The 12,907-nt window shown below is 61.1% G+C and overlaps 1 protein-coding gene across 1 annotated transcript in view; it reads right to left on the reverse strand.

Annotated features, from left to right (window-relative positions):
- The window catches only part of RIPOR2 (RHO family interacting cell polarization regulator 2), a 76,759-nt gene that overhangs the window by 6,589 nt on the left and 57,263 nt on the right, over positions 1-12,907 (reverse strand). The window contains exons 12-18 of the mRNA XM_054565040.1: positions 11,945-12,074; positions 8,768-9,448; positions 5,865-6,049; positions 5,257-5,425; positions 2,682-2,817; positions 1,355-1,516; positions 378-536 (exon numbers count right to left, since the gene is read on the reverse strand). Coding sequence (XP_054421015.1) covers positions 378-536; positions 1,355-1,516; positions 2,682-2,817; positions 5,257-5,425; positions 5,865-6,049; positions 8,768-9,448; positions 11,945-12,074 — 1,622 coding nt within the window. The remainder of the gene's footprint in view (positions 1-377; positions 537-1,354; positions 1,517-2,681; positions 2,818-5,256; positions 5,426-5,864; positions 6,050-8,767; positions 9,449-11,944; positions 12,075-12,907) is intronic.

Below are 12,907 nucleotides of genomic sequence, written 5' to 3' on the forward strand. Positions count from 1 at the left end.
AACAGGACTTGGGTCCCATTTGGACAAACTCTGTCCCGCAGCCAGGAAGGGGGCGAGCCCCGACCTCGATCCCCAGGACGGGCTCCTGCAGGCCGCAGAGGCACAGGGGCAGGCGTGTGGGGCCCTTGCAGACGCGGCACTTAAGCTACCTCCCCGTTCCAGCGACAGAGCAGCAGCCCCGTCACAGCGGATGCGCGCGGGAGTATTTTTTTGTTTGTTTTCATCTCCTGTTTCTCCTGCTGTAGATGATCTTCTCACTTCACTGTTTTATAAGTACCTACCCTCGTAAAAACGCAGCTGAAACCTATGACCGACAGCAGACTAGAGGCCACCCCTCATCAATCCACTGTGGCGCGTCTCCCAAGAGCAGGCCCCACCTTGCTGGGCCAGCTGGTGCAGGTAGCTCTGCAGGTCGCTCACGCCGTGGCTGGTGAAGTAGCTGTGGTACTGGAACACAGTGATGACCTCTGAGGACAGGCTGGAGGGCAGCAGGGGCTCCGCCCGGTCCAGGATCTGGGACACCAGCGTCCGGAACACTGTTCAGAAGAAGCAGCGAAGTGGCTTTTAAGAAACACGACCATGTGTTTGTTCGTTCATGCGTTCTTTCATTTTCTTGCTGTGGAATAGGACAGAGGGACGTACGCACGTGGCCTAACCCTCAGGGTGCAGCCGACGACCTGTGCGTCCTTACACACCTGCGTGACGGCACTGCGCTGGGGATCCAGGTCTCAGCTGGGCCCCGCGGGTGCCCTGTGCCCCTTCCCACCCACAGGTCAGCCTGGCCTGTTCCCGGCCCCCGTTTCGATGAAATTACACAGCAAACGCTTCGGGGTCTGACTCACTCCACTCGTCAGAGTGTCTGCGAGATTCATGCAACGCGGAGCCTGCGCCAGTAACTTATTCCTCTGCAGCCGCGCCACGCGACGCCCCAGAGCGCGAATGTGCTAGTTTATCCGTTCCCTCATCGGTGGGCGCGGGAGCTGTTTCCTGTCTGGCTTGTCTACGAAGCTGCTACAGACTCTGAGGCATGTCCCTGCTTGGCGGGCCCACGCGTGCACTTCTCTCGAGTACTGAGGAGCGGGATAGCTGGATGTGGGGCGCGGGGACGGGGGGCTTTATTTAGCGATGCCCAGGGACAGTCCCGTGTTGGTGATGTGCCCACAGAGCAACACAGAACTACAGTGCTTTTCCAAGTCTCTGCTGGAGTCCGAATTGGAGCGAGTCTGGTCTTTTTCTTGGATCCCACTGAGCGGACGGTGCTTTCTGGGGCAGGGAAGCCCTGGGTCAGGGCCGGCTGCCGGGGGGAGGGACGGGGACCTGGGACCAAGCGCTGTCCTCCCTCGCGCTGGCTCACCTGGATCTGCGAGTCCGGGGTGCTCCCTGTTGACGGCCGTGGCGAAGCTGGCCTCCAGCTGCCGGACCACCCTGGCGGCCGAGCTGTGGTACGCGCCTGCCGGGCCGCAGCACTGGGTCCAGAACGAGAGCAGCGACGGCTTTTTGTGGAGCTCGGGGACGGCTGGGGAAGAGGGCGAGCCGGTGAGGCAGGTGGAGGGGCCTGTGTCGGGGCGGGGAGGCCTTGCTGCGGGCCTTTTGTTTTGTTTTGTTTTTAATTTTTAGAGAGAGGGGAAGGGAGGAAGGGAGAGGGAGGGAGACATCCCTGTGTGGCTGCCTCTCGCACGCCCCCTCCTGGGCACCTGGCCTGCAACCTAGGCCTGCGCCCCGACTGGGAATCAATCCAGCGACACTCTGGTTCGTAGGCGGGCGCTAAATCCACTGAGCCACACCAGCCGGGGCTGGGTTTCATTTTTGTATTTTTTTTAAAGACTGGTGGTCAGCAGCAGCAGGTGGCCCAAAGGACACAGAAATCGCAGGAGGAGCTCGCGCAGCTTGGGTGGCAAGCCAAGCTGTTGGCCTTCTGTGACAGAGGCCCCTCCTCTCGTGTGCTGTGACGCCACAGTGCACACACGCACGGGACAGAGCACCGACCCGCCCCTTTTCGTGACACCTGCCGACGTCCTCTTGCTCTGGCAGGTCGGATGCAGGAGACAGAGGGCACAGGGAGACCCCCAACCCACCCCGGCTCCCCCAGAGAGGACCTGCGTGGCAGGTCCCCGCTCTGCTGTTCCTGCCGCACAGCCAACGTGAGGGCCACGTGGATTCTCATTGTTACCAAAGGGCCCTGTCACCAGGCCACACAAGTTCAAAGGCATCTTCCTGGGACAGGTTTCAACCTAAAACTTGCTGACCCAGGGACCCTCACAAAGGCCACGGGACCCGTTGGGTTGGGGAGCATCTTGCATTTGACCCTCGGCCACCGTGGGAGTTGCCTTAGGCAGCTCTGTGGCGTGAGGACAGCCCCGGTCCTGTGTCCCCAAACGGAACTGCACGGGCAGACGTGACACTTCCTGGAGGTGGCTCTGGTTCTGGTTGTCCACTCATGTCTGTCCGCCGGGTGTGGGGACCCCCGGGGGACAAGGGGTGGGTGTGGTTTGACCCGAAAGCTGAAGCAGGTGCTAAGCAGGCGCTAACGCGGCCACACGGCTGTGGGGACAGGCCCTGGCGCCCCTGCTCTCCGAACGCTTCTCTGCTACTTGTCGTGACCGAGCAGTGAGCAGGCACAGTGGCGGCGGGGCTGGTGGGTCCCCGCAGACGCGGGCGGCGGTGGCCTCGCCGGGACTCACCTTCCACGACAGAATCGATGTGCCCTATGTTCTCGTCGCTGACGGCTGCAAGCTTCTCCATCACTTGGATCTGCCTAGAAAGCTTCTCTAAGAGATTTTTCGCCACAAAGGGGGTTTTGCTGGAGAAAACGATTTGCTGAGAAAACAAACGAAAGCACTATCTCCGTCACGAGGTCTGCAGCGCCCGCCCGCCCGCCCGCCCGCCCTTCTCCCTCCTGCCCCCGCTTCCCCTGCAATAATGCTCCCCGTTCCTGATGAACTCAGACAGCTTCTGCTGCTTTAAGTTTTGGGTTTTTTTTTTAATGCCTATATATAAATTCTGGAATTTTCAGCAGTGTGGCTGCCAGGCCACGGTAGACCCGCAAACCCTCTTAAACGTGGAGGGCACGTTTAGGTTGCCTATCCATGTGTAAGACAAAAAAGATTTACTTCACACATGTCGTTTTTGACAGCCTGGGCCTATTTCCTTGTTTTCAAGCCGAAAGCTAAGTGCACACTGTGTTACCAGTCAGGACCGCGATCGACCTCTCTCGCTGTAACCGCGAGAGCTCACGGACGAGGTGCCGGTCAGAGCCCTGGGCCTGTGCAAGTTCACGCGCTCCCTCCCAGCGACCCCACGACCCCATGTTACAGCTGAGAAACTGCGGCACAGCGACCAAGGCCCCCTACGCAGTAAGTGGCCCCCTCACACGCAGGTCAGGAGGGGAGGAAGGGCCCGAGGAAGGCAGCACGGGGCCCCCTCTGCGCCCCGCGCCCCTCGCGGGCAGGGCTGCCGCGCACACACCTGGGCCACTGTCCTGTCCTGCCTGAGGCGTCTGGACTCGAAAACAAACAGGACTTTGCAACCCACTGAGCCACACCGGTCAGGGCTGAACTGCTGCCCTTTATGCATAAGTGCGGGCGTTACGGTCCTTACGCGGTGCCCGTTTCCATCTCTCTGCGACTGTGCCGAGTGAACACACGACCTCCCTGATCCGGCACGGGCGTGACTTCAAGGTTAAGGCTTTAACGCTCCCTCCTCCACTCCTCTTTATAGGGTCTTTCTGTTTTTCCAGTGTGGACCTGGCCGCGGAGAGGGGAGTTGCCAGCACTGTGGCCGAATCGCGGGAGACGCACCGCCCGAGCGCTGCACGCCCAGCAGTCTGGGGGGGACCGTCACCCCGTCACAGGAGGGGGCGGCTCCGGCCCACAGAAGAGCGCCTTCCCGCAAAAGGCGAGCGGGTGGCTCCCTCAGCACAGGCTCAGGCTCAGCGGGGACAGTGACCAGGAGCTGTGAGAACCGTCTCGTCCAAAGGGCCACAAGTAAAGAGCAATCCATACCCATCTGGGCCGGAAAAAAGAACTGCGCCTTCGCCAGGCTGGTTCAGGATCGTGACTTGTGAACCCAACAGTCAACGGATGAGATCAACGGGGGGCGGGGGGGGCCACCAAGGGGCGAGAGTGTAACTGGAGACCAGCCCCCCCGCGCACGGCAGCCGTCGGGGGCCACGTCAGGGACGGGAAGTGAATTCTCCGTCCCGTCGCAAGTGCATGACGAAGCAGCAGCTCCGCTCACCGCGGGCCGCCCGGACGCCCCTCCTCACCCCACCCCTCGTCTTCCTGTCGGTCCGGGCTCCTGCTCCGCCTGCACCCTCTGGACGGGCCCGCACCCTGACACCATCATCGGTTTGCCTGCACACTCTGTTCCTTTCCCCTCGCGTCCCACGCGCTGCGGGGAGAGCAGGTGCGGATGGGGGAAGACGGAAGCCCAGCCGCCAGGCGAGGAGGAAGGATGGAGCCAGAGCCTGTGGGCGGGGGCGGGAACACTTCCTGCCACGGGAGGATTTCAAAATGTGGGCTGCACTGTTGCAAAATTGCAAGCGGTAAACAGCTTGATACGAAAGGAAAATAAGCTCCATGGTGTCCCAGACCACGGCGAACGGGGAGGCTGAGGGCCTGTACAGCGTGTGTCCCGTTGCTGATCAGCACTTATCCAAGTGGGGGGACCGCTGTTCTGTGGCTTTTAGCCCCCGGGCGGTGGGAAGCTCACGGGAGGCCTTCACGGAAGCGTGTGTGCAGCAAGGCCGGCTTCCAGACGCCATTTGTAGGGGGCAGAAAGCAAATTCCTTTCTTTGCTTAATCACACTATTCCCATCTGTTATCAGATGGTTCTGGAGTGAGCGGACCACGTTGTTCCCACTGGCGCGTGACGTCTGGGAGCTGGGTTTTAAGACGGGAAACCCAGGGTCGCAGGACGGGCACACCCGCCAGAGTTCAAAAAAAAAAGTTTTTTTAAAAAAAACCCTCCCTGAGGATATGTTTCCATTAATTTTAAAGAGAGAAAGAGAGAGAAAGAGAGAGATCAATGTGAGAGAAAAAATCTATCGGTCGCCTCCTCTATGCGCCCTGACTGGGGCTCGAACCCACAGCCCAGGTGTGTGCCCTGACCGGGAACTGAACCGCAACCTTTTGGTGCCCAGGACGACGCTCTGACCAGCGGAACCACCCGTGGTTGCTGGGCTCCCGCTTCCCTGGCAGGGCTCGAGGGAGCAGCACGCCCCGCGCCCAACGCCGCAGACGCCGGCGGCAGCCGTACCTGCACGAGCTGGGTGCAGTGCTGCAGGTGCCGCACGATGGCGATGTCCAGGCTCTCGTTGCCCGAGGTCAGCGGGAGGGGGCTGCCGGCCACGCTTGTCCCGACGCCCGTGTCCTCGGTCAGCGCCTCGCTCACGTGCACCCTGGCCTCCGGGTGCGCCGGCCTGTAACTGTGGGGCGGGAGGGGGCGACACACGGGCCCCAGTCAGCTCGCCACGGCCGCCCAAGGTCCCCGCAGCCGCCACCGGCCTTGCAGGAGCGACGTCCGCACTCAGCCCGGGCGCCGGCCTGCCCACTGTGAGAACAGGTCACACACACCAGCTGCGCCCGGAGTTCTCTGTGACCTCCAACCCGCCTCGCACGCACGGAGCGACCGTGCCCGCAGAGCCAGTTGCATAGCGTCTCCGTCACGAGGCTCTGAAACCCGCCTCATCAGCCACGCTCCCTTCTGTTCTACGGCAACGTGTGCGGGCGAGCCTGGCCTCGGCAGGCACGGATGAGCTCAGGGCCCTGCGGGAACGCCCGGCCGCAGGGACGGGCAGGGAGGGCGGGGCAGCCCCGCGCAGCTCGGGGACCACAGACCGCAGACGGAGGCCCAGCGACACCCACCTGCTTTTCTCGGTCTCTGTGTCTGAGAACACGGAGTCGGCGCCTCCTCCAGCCGGGCCCCCCTCGTCAGCATCCTCCTCGTCCTCGTCGAAGTCGGACGTGTTCAGGAAGTCGAAGCTCTCTAGCGCGCTCTCCACCGTCAGACTCAGGCTGGACGGCGAGCTGCGGCTCCCGGAGGGCTTGCACTGCGGAGGCAGGGCACCGGCGCCGTCAGCACCCCCGGGGGGACGCCGTCAGCCCCGCGCCCCCGGACGGGGGGGAAGAAACATGGCGCTCGCTCCACCCGACAGGTCTTTGTTTTAAGCTTTTGTTTTATTTTATTTCATTGGCATTAAAAAACCCATTTACAATCCTCCTATTAAAAAAAGGACAACCAGGGATCAAATGACACAATAACTGGGATTTGTTCCAAAGCAGCAGCGCCAAGGGGAGTGAGCAGGGAGAACAGACGATGATGTTGGCCACGGGTCGGGCACGGCGGCAGCCGGGGTGGGGGCGGGAGGTGGAGCAGGAGCCTGTCACATGTTCGTGTGACTTCTGTTTGAAATTTTTATAATAAAAACTTAAAAAAATAGAACATATATGACAACCAAACAGCCCTGGGAAGCGGGGCTGCCATGTCTCTCTGCCGAGAGCTCAGCCCCGCGTGAAGCACAACCAAACACACGCGGAGAAGGTGGCGGGCGCAGCGAGGGCCGCGGGCCAGTCTCTCCTTCCGCGCGGCCACGCCCGGCTCGGCAGGACCCGCACGACGGCTCCAGAGCAGAGGCAGCTGCACTCGCTCGCCCACGCTCCCCGGGGGCGCGGCCCTGCACACTCATTTACAGTCACAGCGTCTAACTGTCCTCGCGCGCGGAGAAGACATGGAAGGCCGGGCGCCAGGAGAGGCAGCCTGGCCTGTGAGGAAGCGTGTCCCGTCACCTCCGTGACCGGGCCAGGGACCACGGGGACAGGCTGGCGGCCTGGAGGCCCCTGCGGTGCTGGACAGACTCACACATCACAGACAGAATAAGGCCCGCGGCCGCGGGCACGGAGGCGGACAGACGCTCTTCCCAGTGCAGAGGGGGGTGCCGGGGCGGGGTGGAGGGGCAAGTCCTGTGAGTGGGAAGAACTAAGAGTCCTCCGTGCAGGCAGGTGGCGCTCCTTGCCGACGTCTGAGTGCCAGGCAGGCCCCGCCGGGCCCTGCGCATGACACCCCAGGGCCACAGAGCGGACCGGCTGTGCCACCAGAGCTGCTCACTGGCCCTCAGCGATCTCCGTCCGAGAGGCGGCAGCGTCTACTTGCTCATCCTCAAGGTGGTGAGCTTCCTAGGAACGTGAAGGGGAAAAGAGAAAGCTCCGTCCAGCCGCTGGTTTAACTCTGGCTGGAGACAGAGCACCTGCCTCGGGCCGCAACGCGAGGCCCGTCCCGCCTCGGGCGCGGCGGGCGGGGGGGGGGGGGCGCCGCTCCCCACTTCCGCGGTCCTCTCTCCTGCACCTGTTACCAGCAGCACCCAGCCGTGCACAATGTGAATGGGTTTAAACAGTGACCGCCACAAAGAAGGGGCCGTGAAGGGTTCCAGCAGCAGGGCGGTTTGGGAAGGACAGCAGGGTGAAACAACACTCGAGAGAGATCCGTCACCGCCGGGTGTTTCTAACACGAACAGGGGGCTCGCGCCCTGTTTGCTGGTGGCCTGGCCGCCGCCGCTCTGTGAGGCGCCGGCTTTAGGTGCGGCTGGTGCGTCCTAGCTTTCGGCATCGGGCACGGCGGCCCCCTGAGCAAAGCAGGTAGCGGCGCAGACAGGAGCAGCGGCGATGACAGAGTGCTCTCCCCGGGATTCTGAACAAGTGGCCTCCGAGCGCAAGTCCTGAGCGGCGGCGGCCTTGGCTGGGTTTCACAGAGCGCCGAGTCCGTGCGCCCTTCCCTGCCTCGCGGAGGCTGTGCCGGCAGAGGATCCGTCCGTCACGAGCACACGGAGCCCTGGGCAGGCAGGGCAGGGTTGTCGCCGGCCCCGGGCACGGCTCCCTTCCAGAGCCAGGCCCGCGGGACCAAGGAAATGCCCTCCCGGAGCATCGGGGACGCTGCATCTGAGGACCGCCACACACGGGGTACAGCGGCGCCCCGCGGCCGGCTCCCCGCAGGCCCCAGGCCCTTCACTTGGAAGCCAATCTAGCTTCCAGAAGAGGTCCTCAAACAACGGCTCTTTCAGGGAAAAGGATCCCAGGTCTCCTCTAAGGGGACATTAATCCGAGCGAACAGGAGGACACAAGAAGTGGGGTTCAGGACCGCAATTCACGCGCCCTCTTCCTGGGCGGTGTTATTTAAAACTGGGTGTGGGGAAGGGGTAGGCAGGGATGCCCGGGGCCGCCCATCAGGGCTGCCCGCTCTGACTTCAACCCGGGCGCGCGTTTCCGGCGTCACCTCTCAGCGAGGTCACCCAGGTGCCACCAGCGCACATTTGGGATGAACAACTCTGGGACTGAAGAGGTTTACACACGGAGGATGTCCAACCTTTTGGTGTCCCTGGGCCACACATTAACTACAACGCGACACGGAATCACACACACAGACACACACACACACACCCCTCATCACGCTTCACGGAAATTTACGATTTTGTGTCGGGCCGCATTCGCAGCCTTCCCAGGCCGCGTGTGGCCACGGGGGCGCAGGTCGGGCACCCCTGCTCTGGAGCACTTAATCTAACTACCAGTCACGTTCACTAAGTTCATCTGTCGTCAGGAAAATAAAAAGTGGTATTTGCTACCTGTGATGAAAATCGATGTCATTTAAATGGCGATTATATGTATAAACGCTGCGATGGGACGGGGGAAAAATAAAGATGCTGCTTTAAACAGGGGGTTGGCCTGCGAGGCCTCTCTCCCTGCCAGGCCCAGCCCGACCCCCCTGGAAAGGCACTTACTTTCAGGATGTCATCCAGGTGCATGACTTCTTGGTTCAGGTCCTGGAACTCCTTGTACCGCTCCTTGTGCGGCTCCAGGGCGAGGAAAAGCCCGTGGAACGCGTCCTCCAGGCTCCCGTCGAGGAAGGAGCGGCAGCCGTCCGACTCCCCGCTGACCGAGCCCTCGAACAGCAGCTTCTCCGCGGCCACCGCCGGCACCTCGGCCGAGGTGAGCCGCTTCACCAGCTGCTTCGTGATGTTGCCTTCGAACGTGTCCAGCTCCACGGGCTTCAGCTCCGAGGCCTCGTCCGACTCCTGCAGGAGCGCCTCGGCCACGCCCCTCTCCAGGAACAGGCGCTCGGGCACGGCGCCGGCGGGCGCGCGCACGGCCTCCGCGCTCCGCGGCCCCTCGGCGCCCTCCTCCTCCTGCTCCTGCTCCTCCTCCGGCGGGGCCCGGGGCCCTGGGCCGCTCCCCGAGGAGCCGCTGGAGGAGGCGGAGCCCGAGTCGTCGGTGCCCTCGCTCTCGGAGGCCAGGCTGCCGGGCTGCCGCTCGGCGGGGGTGATGGTGATTTCGGGGTTGGCGGAGCCCGTGCCGGCGGGGCGCGCGCAGTCCCCGTTGGGCAGGTCGCTGAAGCTGAGAGACAGGGGCGTTTTCTGCGGGGCGGCCTTTCCGTTCTCCAAGGTGTCGTCGGGCAGATTCGACTGCGGACGAAAGGCATCGCGTTATTATTTCAAACACGGGCGTGGTATTGGCCGTGGTGGGTTTCCAGGTAAAATACAGATCCAATAAAATAAAAACCCAGAACTTGCACCATAGCAGCATGTCGTTTGTTGGGTTTGTGTGTGTGCATCTGGCTGAAGAAAACAAGCCTTTGCAAGCTCTAGTGCCACGCTGAATAGGTAAAAGTTCATTGACATATTCTTAGCATTCACGTTTTTTTTTCCCAAAGAAAGCGCTGCTGCCTGGAAAGGAACTTGTTCCTACACCCAGGATCTCACACTATTTGGCAGCCACAGTTATGAGTCACACCACCAATTATCATTATTATTTTTTGGCATCTAGCTTAAAAGACTCCAACATTCATGCTATTTCACTGAAAAGACGCGATGCTTTGTTCTGCTTTGGTCTTTGTAAATTATTGTCTGAGAATCTCTACCCACAAGTCCCACACTCTTGGGATGGTGTATGAATTTGGTAACCACATCACAGATGATTCAAGGCCAGAGATACACTGGCATCGCGTCTTCGAGAGAAAGAGAGGCCGACACATCGAGCCTCTGTGTTCCAGGCCTGCGGACCCCGCGGCGCCGGCGTCTGGGCGCCCGAGGTCTCAGTCCCGCCGCCCGAGGCGGGTCGGGCGGCTGCGGCTCGGGGCAGGACTGGAAGGCAGAGGTCGGGAATATCCAGGTAGCCAAGAAGGTTCCATCGCACCGTTTCCAGGTCAGCGTCCATACCCTGCGCCTGGGCGGTGTCCAGGCGCCCAGTGTGCTCTGGGGGCCGTTCTCTGGTCTCTGAGGCCGGTCCTTGGACGTGGATGACCGCTCTCGGATTCCAGATTTGATTTTTTAGGTAAATATGTCCTCTTATTACTAATAAAGCAACGAAGAACTATCACAACAGTGCTGGGGGTGACAAAATGCTAGATCAAGGGGAACGGGGGTGTGTGTGTGTGTGTGTGACAGAGAGAGAGAGAGAGACAGACAGACAGACAGACAGACAGCCCCATTGTCCTCCTGCAGCGAGGCTGGGGCCAGCAGCCCCGGACCCCTGTGGCCAGGTCTCCGCAGCCTCTTCTGGCTGGGAGGCGACTTGAACTGGAAGATCCCGGGGGGCTCGCGCGGAGCCTCCGCAGGCAGCGAAGCTGCCGCTCACGCTGAGTTGCCGCCTCTACTGCTGATTAGTGAACGGGCTCCCCAGAGTTGGGGGTGGGCATGGCGGGGCGCGGAGGCCCGGGAGCTGCAGAGGAGGCTCCTCGCTGCACCCAGCCTGTTTCCTCCCGGCTCTGCCTGCACTGTGGGTGCAGGACAGCGCGCGCGTGTGTGTGGGGGGCTGTGTGTCAGCGCGGGTGCTCGGTGATGGGGTGCCCAGCCAGCGCGCTGCCTCCTGCACCCAGCCTGGGGGGCGCACGAGAGGTGATGGGGGGGCGCATCCCAGAAGGACCTGTGTGTGAGCGTGTGTGAGCGTGTGCGGGGGTGCGGGGGTGTGCGGGGGCGCGGGTGCCTTCTCCGGTGACACAGGGCACACCACGCAGAATGCACGTTACTGATCGCATTCCCAACTGTGAATTAAAGAGTCTCTTCTATTAAGTTGGTCTTGTACAAGCACTCCAATAAGTCTTCACAGTCTTGTGAACCTTTTTAAATAAAAATCACCCTAGTAAAATGGATTTAAATCCTCCAAGTTCCTCAGACGCTGGTTTTTCGATGAGAAAACCGTGTGTAAAGACTGGGAGTGGTGGAGGACTAGTTCGCCTTTGGGACAGAAAACTTTCTCTGGCCTCAGGCATAATGGTGTTTTTTTTGAAAACAAAAACCTTGTTACCATGGATATCTTTGCCACAGCAGAGACACATCGTAGCGCAAAAGCAGGGGCCGTGAGGAGAGAGACAAACCGCCTCTCCACCCGCGGCGCATGCGGGACCGAGGGCCCCGGCGGGGGGACGGGCCAGCGGCCACCGACACCCCTGAGCAAGACAGAAAGGAGGACAAAGCAGGAGACACACAGCCAGCCCCGAGCCACGCCACGCGGTGGTTCCCGCACTCACGTAGGACTCTAGCGCAGCCTTGGGCCTCAGTCTGAGGGAGGGCAGCTCACAGACAGAGCGGCTGCGGCGCAGCTTGGCAAAGACAGTGTCTTGCAAGGCACTCAAGACAGACAGCCGGGGCCCGCCCGGGGAAGGGCGCAGCCATCTCTTCCAGAGCCAGGGCGAGGCGGCAGGGGCGGGGAAAGCACCAGGGTACCGGGTTAGCTTTCAGCAAGCGTTTCCCGTGAGAACACCCCCTTCTTTAAAACGCTCATCTCAGAGAAGGTTCAGGGAAGGCTACATGTTGTTACCGATGCACCAGGTAGGGCGGGGGCGGGGCAGGGAAGACAGAGAGGCTCGCAGCTGTGTGCGGGCCAGAGTCATGACCCCGGGGGCTCCTGAGAAGCCCTGCCGCCCCACGCCAAGCGCGCCTCCTCTGCAGAAATGCACTTACGAAGAAGGCGTGGTCTTTGAAGGTGGGCGTTTCCGGGGTCCCCTGGCTGTAGATGGACATCCTCCTCTGCAGGGCGGCTGCTTTGCTCCCCGCGCCCGAGGACGGGGTCACGTCTTCCACGTCGAACGGACTGGAAGACAACAGGTCCCCGTGAGGGCAGGTTGTCACGTCACCGGCCCGTAGGCCAGGAAACGCCTCATTTTACTCATGTAACTTCTAACCCGTGGGAACCCGGCTGGTTTTGGCCCCGCTGGTTTGTCAGATATAAGCGAAGATGAAAGAAAGTGGAGCAGAAAATCGAGTCTCAGGTCCACCCAAAGGCCCACTTAGTATCATCGCGACTCTAAATACAGCTTCCATATGTGCCCACGGCTTAACCTGTGCACTCTTTCTCATTACTATTAAAACATAAACATATCAATACTCGCCCCAACACAAATGCTAAAACAATCAGTAACAATGCCTTGAGCTTTGTAGAGACAGATACTTGAAAAACACAGAGATTATTGACAATAGATCATTGTTCAGTTTTAGAGAAAACACTCAGAGACAGAGTGCCGTGCGTTTCACGTGATGCACGCCTCTTGCGCGACCAAGAGAATAACTGTCCACAGCAGGGCCTGTCCACATGTCACGGGTCCCCCAGCCAGGGAAGGAGCTTGCGCCTGAGACGCCCACAACGCCAAGGTAAGGGGACGGGCCGGCGACAGGTGCGGAATCAGGTGCCTCCACGCCCCGACCTCTGTGTCGTCAAGGGGACCCTGAACCTCGCACTCCGCACGTCGCCCTGACGTGGTAACACACCCGGGCGCAGTGTCACGCGAGAACGGCCTGTGTGGAATAACACATCGGGACCTTTCCCACGGGGCAACGTCAGAAAACCACTTCCCAGCTCATCGATTGGACAAAAGGTATCTCCTGTCCTCTGGAAAAATTCAGTCTCCGGAAATAGAGTCTGGAGGG

The sequence above is a fragment of the Pteronotus mesoamericanus genome, unplaced genomic scaffold, assembly GCF_021234165.1.
Source record: "Pteronotus mesoamericanus isolate MK-2021 breed Mesoamerican mustached bat unplaced genomic scaffold, CSHL_Meso_final scaffold_99, whole genome shotgun sequence".
NCBI lineage: Eukaryota > Metazoa > Chordata > Mammalia > Chiroptera > Mormoopidae > Pteronotus > Pteronotus mesoamericanus.